Source organism: Trichechus manatus, unplaced genomic scaffold, assembly GCF_000243295.1.
Source record: "Trichechus manatus latirostris isolate Lorelei unplaced genomic scaffold, TriManLat1.0 scaffold00389, whole genome shotgun sequence".
In the NCBI taxonomy this organism is placed as follows: Eukaryota; Metazoa; Chordata; class Mammalia; order Sirenia; family Trichechidae; genus Trichechus; species Trichechus manatus.
The window spans coordinates 45,236-62,253 of record NW_004444325.1 but is presented as its reverse complement, the minus strand read 5'-3'; the positions used below and the strand labels follow the sequence as shown (position 1 = coordinate 62,253).

The window sequence follows — 17,018 nt, the reverse complement described above, 5'->3', positions numbered from 1 at the left end:
TTAATATATTAACTTTGTTTTTTAAATAGAGCACTTATTTTGAGCCAGAATAAATGGCCAACAAATACTGCATTACTACCATCATCAACAGGAAGGAACTAAAAAAAAAAAAAAAAAAAAAAAACCCTAAAAAAAAAAAAAAAAAAAAAAAAAACAGCCGCTGTGGAGTAGATTCTGACTCATGGCAACCCCACGTGCACAGAGTAGAACCGTTGCATAGGGTATTCTCGGCTACGACCTTTCAGAAACAGATCACCAGACCTTTCTTCTGAGGCATTGCTGGGTGAGTTTGAACGGCCAGCTTTCCAACTAATAGTTGTGCACTTAATTGTTTGTGCCAAGCAGGGAGGAGCTAGGTAGATCCTAAAAGGACTGTTGAAGCCACAGAAGAAGGACGTCTACTAGTGCTTCTAACTGAACGGGTGGCAACTCAAAGAACAAGAAGGTGGATCACAATAAATTTGCTTATTCTGAAACTCTTAGTGCAGGAGAATTGGCAGGTAATAATTTAGCAGAAGTTGCCTGTTTAACGTGAGTACCGTTCCAAAAAGGTAATTAGAATTGCTAACAGCTGCCAACTGAGTATTTAACTCAGATAGCATATGCAAGCTATCTGGCACAATGCTGGTATATAGTAAGCACTCAATTTATGGTTATTAATATTACTTGAAAATTCTCAGGTTTCTTACACAGAATTCTCTTATCTTTGAAGAACTCTGTCTAATTGCCTTTCTTCCTACCACAATGGTCCTAGAAGATATAAAAGTTGAAAGAAAAGACCCTTCACAGCTATGCATGCCATGTCTCACCTGAGAGATCCCTGCCCTCATGATGAGGAAATGAAAATGAACTATGATCAGGGGCAGCATGGCCATAGCAGCCAGTACAGAAATGGTGAGAGGGAGAACATTTATTTAGAGGGACACGTGTGTACCCATGCTTGTGTACCCATTCAATTCATAGTGCGGAGATCTGAGTTTAGTTTATGAATGTACCATAAATAAATTTGTATTGAAAGCCTAGTCACATGGAATTCTTAATTGAGAGTAGAAAACAAATAAATATAAGCTAGGGTTCGTGCTTTTGAAATGTTAATAATAAAATGATAATCTTAAATTGTTTTATTAATTTCATCATTATAAGTCAAATGTTGTCTAATATGTGCTAGACAGTGTGTTGGAGTCCTTATGGTACAGTAGTTAAGAGCTTAGGCTTCTAACCAAAAGGTTGGCAGTTCGAGTCCACCAGCCGCTCCTTAGAAATCCTTTAGGGCAGTTCTGCTCTGTCCTATAGGTCGCTATGAGTCGGAATCAACTCAACAGCAACGGGTTTGGTTTTCTGGTTTAGTTCAATGACTGGGTTTTAGACAGGGTGTTAAATACTCAAGATGGATTGGCTCATCTAGTCCTCACAATAATCCTATAAATTATGTACTATTATTAATTTCTATTCTATAAATGAGAAAATCTATGCCTCTAAAGTCTCAAATAAACATAGCTGGTTAGTGTTAGAGCTCCATTCCACTCTGTAATGCATAAATAAACCCGAAACCAAACCCGTTGCCATTGAGTCGATTCTGACTCATAGCAACCCTATAGGATAGAATAGAACTGCCCCACAGAGCTTCCAAGGAGCAGCTGGTGGATTTGAACTGCTGATCTTTTGGTTAGCAGCCTGAACTATTAACCACTAGACCACCAGGGCTCCAATGCATAAATAGTATTATTCTATTATGATAGCCTTATTGTTGTTGTTATTATTTACATAGAGTGGTATATCTTGGAAAATTAACTTACAATAAGAAACTAAAGCTCACTAAAAAAAATAATTTTATCTTTCATTGATTTCCAGTTCTTCCCACCCACTGCCCATTCAGGATGGCTTCAGAAGAGAGGTGTGAAATCTAAAGCAGTTTAGTGTCTTCATAAGAGGCTCCAGGATAAAATGGAAACTTTTTGTTAAAATGCATATGGATTTTCAAATAATCTACATTTTGCATTTATTTTCTCTGACTCTATATCTCACATTACCAGTGATAATCAAGAGGATCGTGGCATTCATATTTAGCAGTGACATAACAGATCCGAAAAATTCTCAGCATTTAATTAGTAACTGTGACATTTTGTAAAACTGCTTGATTTTTCCCCCATTAGAAATCTTGTTAACATGAGATGCAGTCACAAAATGTAAGGTGAGAAGACTTTTTAAATTTTTTAAAGTTTTAAAAAGTCAGAGTGATTATTTTTTTGATGGTCTGAATTACTCTGAGGATTCTAAAATGTCTAGAGCATGAAATATATTCAGAAGGAAACCACCATATTCGTATCATTCAACCACCATACAGATATAAAGTAACAGAGTTAGCATTTTAATCCAGGTATTCAGACTCATTTTGTCAGGCTCTTTTGGTTGAAAGTAGTAGAAAAATGACACAAATGGACTTAAGCCAAAAAAGAACATGCACTGACTCACTGAAATGTTCAGACAGAATCTTTTGGCATCAGGCATGACTTGATCCAGGCAGGTGAAGAATTCCAAGTTTCTTTCCTCTGTGTTAGCTTTGGTTTTCTAAGATAATTTCTCCATGTGGGAGGAAATCATTGACTAGACGATCAGAGATTCTATCCTATCATTTCAGCAAACCCCAGTGGAAAGAGAGCCTCTTCCAAAGCTCTTCCAAAAGCAGTCCCAAATTGAGCCTGATTGTCTCTGTTTGCATTGATTTCCATGCTTGGCCAATCATGGTGGCCAGGGTGTGCAAGTTTCTCAGGGCAAGGCCTTAATCATGTGCCCTCTCCTGAACCAGGGGTTTAATTAGCTGCATGGCTGCTAACCAAAAGGTCCGCAGTTCGAATTCACCAGCTGCTCCTTGGAAACCCTATAGGGTTTCCTATAGGGTCACCATGAGTCTAACTGACTCAACGGCAAGAAGCTTAGGCTTGGACCCAAATCAAACGGACTAAAGATAGGCAGGATCAAGTTTTCTAAGGAAAATAAAAATGCAGACAAAAATCAAACACATGTCCAACCCAGAACTCTGATTTCTTAAATCCTTCTTCAAAATCAAAAGGTCTTAAGTTAGAACCCAGTACACAAAATCCTACACCCTTCTCCATAATTGAATGGTTTGTTAGAGAAGATTCATCATTCCATGTACGATTTGGATAAAAAAGTAGCAAATTCTACAGGAATGTTCTTTTTAAAGGAACAAACTCATCTGCTTCTGCCAGACTCCTGTCTCTTCTGCATTTCTTGTCTTCTGCTATTATTCTGGTATGATTTTGTCTTTACAGAGCACTAAGTTCCTAAAATATGCTCCATAGTTCATGGGTTTTTCACAGGGGTTCTACTCATTCTTTGGTCTTTTATGCCATTGATGTTCAATTCCACAGACTTTGATTTCTGTGTGTGTCTAGTGGCTATACAGAAATAGCATTCTTCAGAAGTATTTAAGAGTTACTCACATTTGGTATGGAGCCCCGGTGCTGCAGTGGTTAAGAGCTCCGCTGCTAACCAAAAGGTCGGCAGTTGGAATCCACCAGCTCCTTGGAAACCCTATGGGGTAGTTCTATTCTATCCCATAGGGTTGCTATGAGTCAGAATTGACTCGTCAGCAACAGGTTTGGTTCGGATTTTTTTTACGTTTGGTATTATAACTAAAGTTACACATGATTAGTTTATTGAGGATTCTAATTAATTTGGTTTCATAAAAACAGACCAGAAAAGGATAATTTTAAGAAAGTGGTCTTTTACAAGAGTATTTAGGAAGAACCCATAGGAGAATGGAGAAGTGAGACACAGAGAGGAAGGAAGTCAAGCAGAGTGAAGACATGAAGCAAAATTCTACAAGTCTGCAAATTCTACAGATTTGCCTCAGTCCTGTAGGGAGATGTGGTCACATCTAGAATCATCCTAATCAGGGACAGGGGAATTGGAGCATTTGCATCCCAGAGTCAATCATTGGTTAAGAAGTGCTCCTGGGGGCATGTAAACCCCAGGTGCTTGCTGCTCTCTGTGAAGGTAAAGTTGGCTACTGCAGCTAGTGAGCAGTTCACCAACGAAGAAGTGCGGGTTGTTGTTGTTAGTTACCACTGAGTCTATTTCAACTCATGGCCACTCCATGCGTTACCCGTTGCCATCGAGTCAGTTTCAACTCATAGCAACCCTAATAGGGCAGGGTAGAACCACAGGATTTCCAAAGCTGTAAATCTTTACGGAAAGAGACATCTTTACCCCCAGGAGCGGCTGGCTGCTGGGTTCGAACTGCTGACCTTAGCATTAGCAGCCAAGCACTTTAACCACTGCACTACCAGTGCTTCACCGCATGTGTACCAACCAAACCAAACCCTTTGCCATCAAGTTGATGCCAACTCATAGCCACCCTACAGGACAGAGTAGACCTTCCCTATAGGGTTCCAAGGAGCGGCTGGTGGATTCGAACTGCTGAGCTTTTGGTTAGCAGCCAGAGCTCTTAACCGCTGTGCCACCACGGCTTGTACTGGCTGTTAAAAGGACACTGAGATCTTGGATGCATAAGGGATCAGAGAGGATATGGGCGGAGCATTGGCTTGATCTGCTACATTTCTCTTACTGAAAAAAACATACCAATATAGGATACTCTTTTCATTCATCAAAGGGAAAAATACTTGTCCAGTAAGACTTCATTGTTATCGCAAAGTGCTTTTTCTTTCTGGAAGTGGACATAGTTAGGATTTGGTGGGATTTGTTGTTTTTACCCCACTTAATTGGGCCACTTACTGGAGATCCACTTTTGTGAAAACACAAATACTAAGTCTTAGAGCAGCTGTGGGGCTTATATTGCTTTGTGATTAAGCACATAGCTCCTGAGGTAAAGAAACCTGGATATAAATCTCGGCTATGCCACTTTTAGCTATGTGAAAAGTAAATGAAATTATATATATACATTATACACACATACAGTACCTGGTACATAGTTTGTGGTTAATAAATGGTAGGCATTTGTTGTGCTGTTGTTTCAGTTATTAGTAATGCAAAAAGTATTCAATCATCTGGTTCAGAGACTTAGCTATGTCAAAAGAACAATTAACCATCAAAATAAAGAATTATGACATAACTATGGGAAAAATGGAAATCCTGGTGGCCTAGTGGTTAAGAGCTACAGCTGCTAACCAGTTTGAATCCACCAGGTGCTCCTTGAAAACCCTATGAGGCAGTTCTACTCTGTCCTATAGGGTCACTATGAATTGGCATCAACTCGATGGCAACGGGGTTTTGGGTTTAATTGGGAAAATAGTCAATCTCTACTGACTCAGAAAGGTGAATTCAGACGAGTATCAGAACTTGTATTTATTTTCTTCTTTTCAAATAAACTTTCTTAGAAATTTTGTATTAAATGTAATACATGCTAATTGTAAGAAAAATTGGGAAATAGAGATAAGCAGAGAGAATACAATGAAAATCATTCACATCTCAACTACTCATGGGTAATCACTATTAATATGTTCACGTATTACATTTCCTGACATTTTTATCCAAAACATCATTGTTTAAAAATTGAACTACACTGCATCTACTGTAAAATCTACCAGAATTTGTGAATATCTTTCTATGTGAATAAATTGTCTTTTAGAATTTCATTTTTAATTGTTGTTGATTATCCATCAAATGAATGTCTAAGAAAACCTAGTTATCTAAGGTTAGTTATTGCCAGGAATATGCCATTTGCTAAAATGGCTAGCTAAGTTTGTGGGAATTGGCAAGTTTTTTAAAGGGACAAAACTAAATTTATGAAAATAAGCATGGTGTTTTGTGTTTAACAAAATTCAAGTTATGACTATAGCTATATGCTAATTCTGAGAAAAACGGATGAATCAAATATTAATTTTGAGATCTGTTTTGGAAAAAATATGCATAAGCACATGATATGACTTTCTGCATTTTACCTTTATTATGCACGGGAGGATCAGAATTTTTTTTTTGCCAAAAGGAAGGAAGAAAGAAATTTCCTAGTGCTTCATCAGGGAATTTTTGTTTTGTCTTGTTTTTTGCCTCATTTGAAGTCTCTACTGAATCATCACTAGCAATTTAGTTCAGTAGTTGTTTACTGCTTAAATTCTACAGAATCTCATTTGGCAACTGCTCTGTATGTCACTGGACAGTTCTCCCATATTACTGTTGTTGACTTGAAGAAATTTTGCATCTATTTCAAGATTTACAATTTGGCATTGCAAAGTGATTGGCTATTATTGTTATTAATTTGAAATGTATTTAAAACAGAAATATTTAAAACATCAAACAATTTATAAAGGAATGAAGAATGACTTAGTAGGAAAGGAGATAAGCTAATGGAAGTAAAACTAGGGATTAATTTTATTAATGATCAGTTTATTAGTGAGTATTTTCCTATTATATCTTTGTTTATTCCCTGCAGTTCTTTATAGTGAGGACATTTGTACTATGAATTTCTAAATTCATTCCTTATTGTTAGACATTTAGATTCATACAGTACAAAATGTATTTTTGGTATTTTAAAAGATACTGTGGATATCCTTATTTCTTTATATGAAATTCCTATAAAGAAACTCTCTTTATAAATCCTTCCTACGAGGAGACAGGGTACACTGTAAATCTATATTTTATTTTAATATATTTTAGGTGAGATATAAATAAGTACATTCTTTTGAGGATCATAGAATTCTTAGTTTCAATATATATGGGTCCCTCTTGATAATCTTGCTCACTCATCACATATGTCTGCAGTGACCTGTTAGCACCAATATGGTTACAAAAGATTCTCTATGTTTGCCTTCAAATCTATAATGCATATATGTAGAGCCTGCTTAGTCTTAGATGGCATGTCCTCTTTCCTGAACTTTCCTGATCACCATATTTAAAAAGATATAATCACGTTACTCTCTCTGCACCGCTTCTTTTCTTTCAGTTATCACAATTTGTAATTAGGTTTGTTTTTTTAATTTGTTGATTTTATGGTTTCTCCACTAGTCTGTAAGCTCCATGAGGGCAGGAAATGTGTCTATTTTATTCAAAAACATATACCTTGAACATAGCACCCTGACTTGCACATGGCAAGCACTTAATAAAGTGTTTAATCAATGACTGGATGAGTGAGTGATGAATGATTGCATAATTTGAAAACTAGTCATAATAATAGTTTTTTTTCCCTTTAGAGTTACTTTTGAGGATATTCTTATTTTATCCTGCTTTCAAAAAGACTAAGCCATCTTCTGTTCTAATGAGGTATAACTGTTTAGTCCAGTCCCTGATATTAGTTGGAGGAGGATGGATGGAAGCCTGTTGCCAGGGAAAGCCAAGTACAGCAAATCCAAAGCTATCCTTGAAATCCCGAACTTTCAACAGGAAGACGAAGGCTTCTATGAGTGCACTGCAGGCAACCTTCGAGGAAGAAACATTGCAAAGGGTCAACTCATTTTCTATGGTGAGCTAACAGAATTTCAAAAAAGTATATAAAATATTTGGCAATATCTTTCATAGTAAATAGTGAAAACCATTAGCATGTTGTGGAAATGTGTCATGGGAGAAATAGGAAAGACACATTTTCAGGTCAGGATGCTTAATATAATGATTAGCAGGTGGGAATGACCATCTTGAAAATATGGTTTTAATTTCAGCAGTCTATGCATGCTATTGTTTATTATAATTGCCTTGAAAATATCAGCAGTGTCATGTTAAAGCCATAAAAGTTTATAACACAAGGTTGTGTAGAATCCAATATATTTGCCATAAAACATTCAGCAGCAGCCTATGGCAATCTTAATGATAATTCTGAGTAGAATTTACAAACCAAGGAGAAAATGATATGAAAAGGTAATACTGAAATGGTGGTGTGCAGTATTTTTTTCTATTTCTAAAGTTTTTCTACCCATATGTATATAATAGAAAAATGGCATCACTTTATTATAAATATATGTTTGCCGCAGTTATCAGAATATCTCATGAACTCAAGAGAGATGAAGAAAGCATTTGTTACCTAAATGTCTTTATGTCTTCTTTCATCCAGGCTAAAATGCACACTTGCTTGAAATTTTCTTGTAAAATAAACCATCAGATATACCTTAGAATTATAAAAATGTTTGGTGCTTTTAAAAAAATCCTTAACTTCTTGGTTGAATTAAATATATCTGCACTGTTGGTGTTGTTATGTGCTGTCAAGTTGATTCTGACTCATAGTGACCCTATAGGACAGAGTAGATAGAACTGCCCCAGGTGGTTTCCAAGGAGCGGCTGGTGGATTTGAACGCTGACTTTTTGGTTAGCAGCTGAGCTTGTAACCACTACACCACTAGGGCTCCATATCTGCACTAGAGAACTTTTTACAACAGTATTTGTACACGGGCAAAAATACTTTTTTATGTGACATGTTTATAATCAATGATAAAATGATTGGAGAAAAACATTTAGATAACAAGAAAAGTGTGAGGTGTTATAATTATGTCATGGGAAAGGTGAGTCAGAGTCCTGTGGGAAGAACATATTTTGCCTTGCTTATATTATTTTCCATTTCCCTTAGAATTTCCAATTTTAACCTGGAATGAAAACTAGTATTTTGTATATAGAATATGATTTCCCACTGATTATTCCCCTACAGTTTTAGCAATGTTAACCAGGAAAAAAAAATTATTTTCAATAGCTCCTCTTTTTTTTTTAAAGATTTTTGGAATCTAGCATTCTTTGTAAGGAAAATAATAGGGACATAACTGGAAGTTTTTAGTGGCACCAAGATAATAAATACTTTGGCAAGTTTTTAAAAAAGATTTCTCATTTTTGTGTTCAGTAGAGAGAGCTATACCCAAGAGATTAACCCAACATGGAGGTATCTATAAACTTGAAATCAATAATAAAGCACTTTCCCCTGCAATGATACAGCTACTGTCTGTTTACATGTAAGACTTTACATATATTAATTCATGGAATTCTTACAATAATCTTAAAAGGTAGGAATATTTTTCAGTGCAATTATAGCACAATCTCACAGATGATGATTGTCAGATCCAAAATATGAACCTTGAAAAGTTGTCTGGAAACAGTCTTTCCACTCTACCGTAGCTCTTCAACATGGCACTTGAAGTTCATTCATGTACATTTCACCGCAACTAAATTTAGTCACTTAGCAGGTTCAATCTGTCCTTGTTGGGGAGGATTGGATAACCCGTCAATAAACGATTATTATGCTTCTTGGTCACATATTAAATCACTTGTTGAAGTACTCCAGAAAAAGCAGATAATTAACTCAGTTAACTTAGAAGTAAGTAATACCAGAACAATTTGAGAAATTAATCTCTCAGCTTCACTTTATTGCTGTGTTTAAGTTAAAATTTTAAACCCCCAGAAATATTAGATATTCTTCTATATATTGTGTTTTCATGATTCCCAAAAGAAATCTCTGAAGTACTATTGTTGTTAGTTGCTGTCAAATGGGCATATATAACAGAACAAAATATACTATTATTGTTACAGAAAATGGAACACGTTCAGAGGAGCTAAGTGACTTTCCTCAATCAGTTAATCAACAAGGAAAAAAAGCAAAAACCGAAGCCCATATGTTTAGATCTCAAATTCCTAAGCTGTTTCTTCCATGTATTTCCCATTTTGCGAAAGATTTAAAAGTTTACTCTTCAGAATCCTAAGTATCCAAACAGTGTGCACATGTTTGTTGTTGTTAGGTGCCATGGAGTCAGTTCCAACTCATAGCGGGGACCCTCTGCACATCAGAACAAAACACTGCCAGGTCCTGCGCCATCCTCACAATTGTTGTTAAGCTTGAGCCTATTGTGGCAGCTACGGTGTCAGTCCATCTCACTGAGGGTCTTCCTCTTTTTCGCTGACCCTCTACTTTACCAAGCATGACGTCCTTCTACAGGGACTGTTCCCTCCTGATAACATGTCCAAAATATGTGAGACATAGTCTTGCCATCCTTGCTTCTAAGGAGCATTCTGGCTGTACTTCTTCCAACACAGATTTGTTAGTGTGCACATTAAATTAATGCATATGTTTGAAAGTTACAGTCATTGCATTAAGCAGAAAATCAGGTGTATCTTAAACCTACACTTATATCTGTAAATAAGGAAATCATTAATAATACTCAAAACATGATTCAATTTTATTAACACACCCGTATAGTCTAAGTATTGCCCTGATTTGCCCCTCAAGGCTGTGGTAAACATGTTCTGTGACTGGAAGTTGCCCTGATCTTCACTGGAGATAATCGGAATGACAGCTTCCCTGAAGGACCTTCTATCTTAGTGGAGACAGACGTTACACTGGAAAAATCCTGGAAGTCAAGCAGACTTGGGTTCTGTATTGTGTACAATTTCAAATTATCTTGGCTTCACTTTTTATTCTAACCACTGCTATAGTGTCAAGTTTGGCACTATGCTTTGCACGTATATCCTGATGGAGTCTTATCGCAGGTGCCACACTAAGTACATCTTGTTTCCTGCTACAGGCGTTCTTTGCCCCCTTCAGCACTTAAGCAGCACACCTCAGAGCTACTGAATCAGTGTCAGTCATTTAAAAAGATCCCAGCCCTTAAGCATGCACAACCCGGTAGGGCTAATAGTTAACTCCTGCACTACCTTGAATGGCTAGTAGTGAATAAATGCTTCCCCTTTTATTCCCGGAATACACAGTTCATAAAGACTCCTTAGATGTTCACAGAGAATGGAGTACCAGTGGCCCATGCTGGTGGCCAACACAACAATGTTCTTTTCATTAGCTCTCTTTCCTTCCCTGTCGACTACCTCTTTTCCTGACACCTTCCCGTTGGGATAGCATTCTCAAAAAAAATCATGTACACAAGCCTCTTCTTTCAAGGTTCAAATTTTGGCTTTTCTATTTTGCGACTATGCTGTCTCGAGCAGCTTATTTAACATTTCTGAAAATGTCTGCGACAAAGAACCGTAGGGAGAATTAAGCACAGTTAAACATTAAAAAATCTAGCCTATAATAGCCTGAAATCCCAAAAGATGACTCATCCACTCCTACATTGAGGGAAAGACCTATATAAAGAATAATGAGCATATTCAGGCAATTTCCTATTATATTAATAGAAGAATATAATTTTAAAACATTTAATTTATACCCCAACTATTTCCACAATGATAGTAAGGATAATACTATCTTACACCTAACTAGCATTTTTGCATCATGCCATTTGTTCTGTTTTGCCTTAGTACTGTGTAGAACTTTCTCTGGTTAGAAAATAAGGTTTTGGAAACCTGATACCCAAGATTATAGTTATGTACTAAAACTGCATACAACTATAAAAGTTATGAATCCCTGTCAAGAGTTTTAGCTAGGAAAAGTATTTAATTGGGTCATTGCCCTACCAAAAGGTGATGAAGTTCATATTTAATGTTTGCTTCAAGCTATTACCCTGTAATCGTGTCCAACATAGGTACACTTACTTGCAGTTAGTTTAGACCAAATAGAATCAATGAATTTTTGCCCACAGAAGGTTCAGATTTAGAACTATTTACTAATATTTAGCATGAAATTATTCTCTGGCCCTGTTCTGCATTTTGACCTTTTTCCACAGTTTCCAAGTTGTTATACAAGTGCAGCATTTACTGATATTGGCCCACTGATATTTGCAACAGGATCTCTGTAGTCCCAAATTGGAGCTCCTAAATTTCCCTTCCCTCCAGTCACAGGTGTGCAGGACAACTGGCCCCAGTTAGCCTTGCCCTTCTGATTTCTATGTTCCTTGGGTTAATAGCATAACGTCTTAGATTACTGCCTAGCCAAATGGTTGCTCTTGCTTCTTTTGAAACAGCCCCTCCAGAATGGGAACAAAAAATCCAAAATACATATTTGTCTATATATGACAGCTTGTTTTGGGAGTGCAAAGCTAGTGGAAAGCCAAGCCCTTGCTACACATGGTTAAAGAATGGTGAGCGCCTCAACTCAGAGGTAAGCAATTATGTTAATATTAAAAATTCACCTACTCTGCTAGGTGAATTTCGTTACTAACAGTAATGCTAATGTTTACTGAATGTTTAGTTCGTGCCAGGAAACATAATATAGTCTATATACACTGATTTATTTAATTTTTAAACAAAATCACACAGTAGTTATTAATATTATTCCCAATTTTCAAAGTAGAAAACTAAGAGTAGAGAGGACAAATAATTTGAGAAAGTTGGTGATACATCCAGTTAATTGGTGGTAGATCCACACTCAGATATCATCATCATCATGATCATTATCATTCAAAAACCCAAAACCAAACCTGTTGCTGTCAAGTCGATTCCTCATAGCAATCATCATCATAAACCAAAAAAAAACAAACCCGTCACCATTGAGTTGATTCCAACTCATAGCGACCCTATAGGACAGAGTAGAACTGTTCCATAGGGTTTCCAAGGAGCGGCTGGTGGATTTGAACTGCTGACCTTTTGGTTAGCAGCCATAGCTTGCCATAGCTCTTAACCACTGCACCACTAGGGCTCCAATCATCATCATAGCTAACACTTATTGAACTCTAATATGAGCCAGGAGTTATGTTAAATATTTTCCCATGGATTACCTTATTCTATCCTCACGACAACCTTATGAGAGAGATAGTATTATTCTTCCTTTATATAGATGAAGAAAATGAGCCAAGGTCACACAGCAGCCAATAAATGTTAGAACTAGCATTCTAAACTTGATCTGTCTGACTCCAGGACCCAAGATCTCAATCACACCCCATTAATCTCTTGCTTGTATGAAACTTATGACTGTCTCTAAACCCAAAGGAAAGTGAAGAACTAAGGAAGTTATTCATACGTTTCAATGTAAAGCATGATTTTTCCTACAATTTCCAGAAAACAAGATAGTTGTTTTTCCCAATTAAATGATCCAGCTAATTGTGTAAATTTTCCATTTTGCTTTGTGCAGGTAGGCACAGCCAGAGATACAAAGAACATCTGTTGTTTGGAGGCTGACTATAATGCTGCTCTTTGTTTCAGCATTAAGGGAATTTTCCTCCTGCCTGCCTTTTGCATATAACATTCTCTGTTTCCTCCAGCCTCCTTTTATTAACTTTAGAGGATGGTACTAAGGTAGCTTGAAATATTTAGTTTTAAGTTATATTTACACTATTAAGCTATTTCATTATGGGCACTCAAAATTGTATTCCTATGCCCCAAATGGGACTCTATAAGAGATTCTGTCTGTTTAAGCATACTTTATAGTAGGCTGCAGAAAGGAAGGATTCAGCTCCTCCAACTTGTGACTCAAATAGATAATTATCAAAACATCAAATTTCAAGTCCTTTTGAGACCTTATGTTGGAAATCCAAGGAAATATTCTAATCATGAAATCCATGTCTAATATTATTCAGTCAGCCATGTTTTCTGGAATAATTGGAATGGTGGAATGTTCAAAATAATTTTACATACCATATAATGGACAGTTAAGATGCATACTATGCAGAGAATGCCAATTTTCAAAGAAATCAAATACCATAAAATTCACTAACTGCTAAAATTATACTAAGCATATTCTTATTTTTAAAACTCCAAAAGCTGCTCAGGTTCTTGCAGTATATTAGGCTTATCCTCATAAGCATAAATTCTTATGCACTGAAGTATCACATGTCATAGATATGCACAAATTTTTTAAATAAGGTATTCTTGTTAAGATGTCATGGTATTGCTCTTGCCTCAAAGATTACTCTTTTGTCCTAGGTTAATATACTAGCATCTTTACGTGCCTTTTCATTTTTTTAGGAGAGAATTCGAATAGAAAATGGGACACTAATCATAACAATGCTGAATATATCAGATTCTGGTGTCTACCAATGTGCTGCAGAAAACAAGTATCAGATCATTTACGCAAATGCAGAATTGAAAGTATTAGGTAAGTCATTAATTTATAACCAGATAATTCAAAATGGCATTTTAGCAAGCTATGATTATATATGATCTGAACTCAGTTTTTTTTTTTTTTTAAATTGGATATTGTTTTCTCTTGAAATAATGGGAACTCTCCAAATGAGCTTATTACAAAATGTTAGTTGCTGTCAAGTTAGCTCTCACTCATGGAGACCTTGTGTTTAACAGAATGAAATAGTGTCCATTCCTGTTGGTATGTTTGAGTCCATTATTGTGGCTATTTGTGAATCCATCTCATTGAGGGTTTCCATTGTTTTCTCTGACCCTCTACTTTACCAAACATGATGCTTTTTTTCTAGCGATTGGTCTTTCCTGATGACGTGTCCAAAGTAAGTGAGCCAAAGTCTTGCCATCCTTGCTTCTACGAAGAATTCTGGTTATATTTCTTTTGAGACTGATTTGCAAGGTGTTAATACTCTCTCTTATCCTGCTTTGGCAATTATTAGTGTTTGAGGAAGAGCCCACCATTTGGTGCTTCCAAACCAGAAGAGGCTTCCCAAGAGCTCATTCTAGCATAAGATTTTGAATACAGATCAAAAGATATCCAATAGGAATTCTTTCAGATGCAAATAAAAACACATTAAAAAAAAAATCTCAATTTATAATGACATAAAAAATAAGGATTTATTTTATCTTTTAACACGAGGTTCAGGAGTGGATGGCTGCCAACTATGGTACTGTCGCTTAACTGTGTTATTCTTTGAAATTTTTACTCATTCTTGTATCCTAATGGTCCCAAGATGTCTGCTGTAGATAGAGAAATCAAATTCAAACTCAAGGCAGAAGAGAGGGAGGAGACAGAACTGACCACATCTGTCCCTCATTAGAAAAGAAAAAAAAAGAATTCCTGAGTCCCCACAGAAAACTTCTTTTATGTCTCATTGACAAGAACTCTGTCACATGATCACCTAGCCCTCAAGGGAGGCTGGGAAAATAAGTCCCTATAGTGGAACGTGAAAAGAGAGAGGCAATCCAGAAATGATATTTTGGGACAGCCAATCCGTGGTGTCTGCTACAATAAATGACTCATAGATAATATCTTTCAACTTAAGGCTTTCTTGGGTAGGAAGCAAAAATGAGATGAAAGTGAAGAAGGATCAAGCAACAAGAGACAAAGTTTTATGAGTTTATGTGTGATGAACACTCATTCATTTGTTCATTCTTTCACCCACTATTATTTATTGAACTATGTACTAAGCTCTAAAAATATAATTATGAAGCGTAAAATAGTTCTTATCTTCATAGAGCTTATAGTTTCACTGAAAAAAAAAAGACAAAATATAAAATATGGTAATATTATAATCAAGAGTTTAGTAGGTGTTATTAGAGCACACAGAAAGTTGAACATAACCTAAACTGGGAACATTACTTTTAAGCTGAAATCAGAAGAATGAGCATACACTGTTCAGGTGATGGGCAGAGAAAGAATATCTGAAAAATTTAGGAGCAAGAGATCATGGTACATCTGAAAGAAGTCCAGTGTAACTGGACCTTAGACTGAGAGTAGGAATTTGGGATTGGACAGAGATAAAGTGTGAAAAACAATGGATGTACCCCAGGCAATCTGATAATTTCACAAAATCTCAAAACTTGGTATTTGTTTAACATGTATTTAGTGCAGACAAAGCTAAGTCTAAAAAAAAGGATTTTTTAAAATAATATTTTATTGTGTTTTTGGTAAAAGATTTTTTTTTTTTTAATTTCTACTCCCAGCTTGTCTGCTTCTGCAGAAGGCAGATCATTTACATTTTGCTAGTTAAAAGCATTACATGAAGAAATCTGACTTAGTGACACAGCATGTCTAATTTATTCCTGTGGTACTTCATTACCCCTGATATATATTCATATTTAGGATCATTACCATCACTGGAATAAAGTGAAAGATTTCCCTAACCAGGGTCAAATTTCTCTCTTTTTTTTTCTTTTATGGAATCATCTTCACTCCCTTTATTGTAAATGCTATTAAGGGTGTAACTTTTTCTAATTTGCTCCTCATACCCCGTTTTACATTTTTTGTATTACAATGACTACAAACAACAACATAAAAATAACATTACATTTATTGAGCACATACTTTGTGCCAGACAATATGCTAGTGCTTTACAGTGTCATCTCATTTAATCCCCACACTAAACTTCTGGATAATGTCTATTGTCATCTTCATCTTACAAATGGAATCAGAGGCTCCAAAATGTTAAGCTGGTAACTGGCCCCAAAACTCCTTGAGGGAAGTAGCTTGAAAAATAATTCTGGATACAACAACTACTGTATTTTTATACAAATAATGTACACACTCTATGTCTGTTTGCCAGAACGCGTCCTCCACCCTGAGATATTTTCATAAGCACACTATGCTAATTTTTTACGGCAACATGTAAAAAAAAAAAAAGGCATAGCAGTACTTACGAAAATACCTCCTGGGGGGAGGGTGCAGTTGGCAAATAAATGTAGAAGGTGCACATTATCTGCGTAAAAATACGGTAGATTCTACCTAGTATAAAAATTTACCTCTTGGGTCACTAAGTGTTAATTACGTAAATAATTTGATGATTTTGTTTTTAATTTTGTTTTTAGCTTCAGCTCCCAATTTCTCCAAAAGTCCTGTTAAAAAACTTTCAGTTGTTCAAGTTGGTGGGGATATTGCTATCGAATGCAAGCCTATTGCCTTTCCCACGGCAGCGATCTCCTGGAAAAAAGGAACGGAGAGCTTGAGACAAAGTAAAAGGTAACTCACTCTTCATATTATTTAAAACAATTTGAAATATTTCATAAGACAATATTTTCCATAATTTTAGAGATTACCAGTTCTTCCAAAATTGTCTCTCTTATGATAAACTGTCAACTGCAAGTCCAGAAATATCAAAATGTTTTCAAATGATAATAAAAATAAAATGCTCTTATAAAGCTAAGACCTACAAGTGTAATTTGGTTGCAATATTATCAGTGCAGGCACTTTTAATATATATACCTATAAAAATCCTTTAAGACCTTCTTCTACATTCACCTTGAAGGCTTTTTTCCTGCCTGGCCTGCTAAGAAATCAGTGAGAAGAACCTTACACAAAGGAAAGAGACGTTCACATGCACACACCTGGTGCTGTGGTTTTTAAATAGTCACAC

The 17,018-nt window shown here is 36.1% G+C and overlaps 1 protein-coding gene across 1 annotated transcript in view; it reads left to right on the top strand.

The window, feature by feature from the left end:
• Positions 1-16,624, top strand: part of LOC101348076 (contactin-6-like) — a gene marked incomplete at its 3' end in the record, with an annotated part of 104,552 nt that extends 87,928 nt beyond the window's left edge. The window contains exons 7-10 of the mRNA XM_004391000.1: positions 7,254-7,438; positions 11,796-11,932; positions 13,735-13,864; positions 16,474-16,624. Of these exons, the coding sequence (XP_004391057.1) occupies positions 7,254-7,438; positions 11,796-11,932; positions 13,735-13,864; positions 16,474-16,624 (603 nt within the window). The remainder of the gene's footprint in view (positions 1-7,253; positions 7,439-11,795; positions 11,933-13,734; positions 13,865-16,473) is intronic.
• Positions 16,625-17,018: the final 394 nt, after the last annotated feature.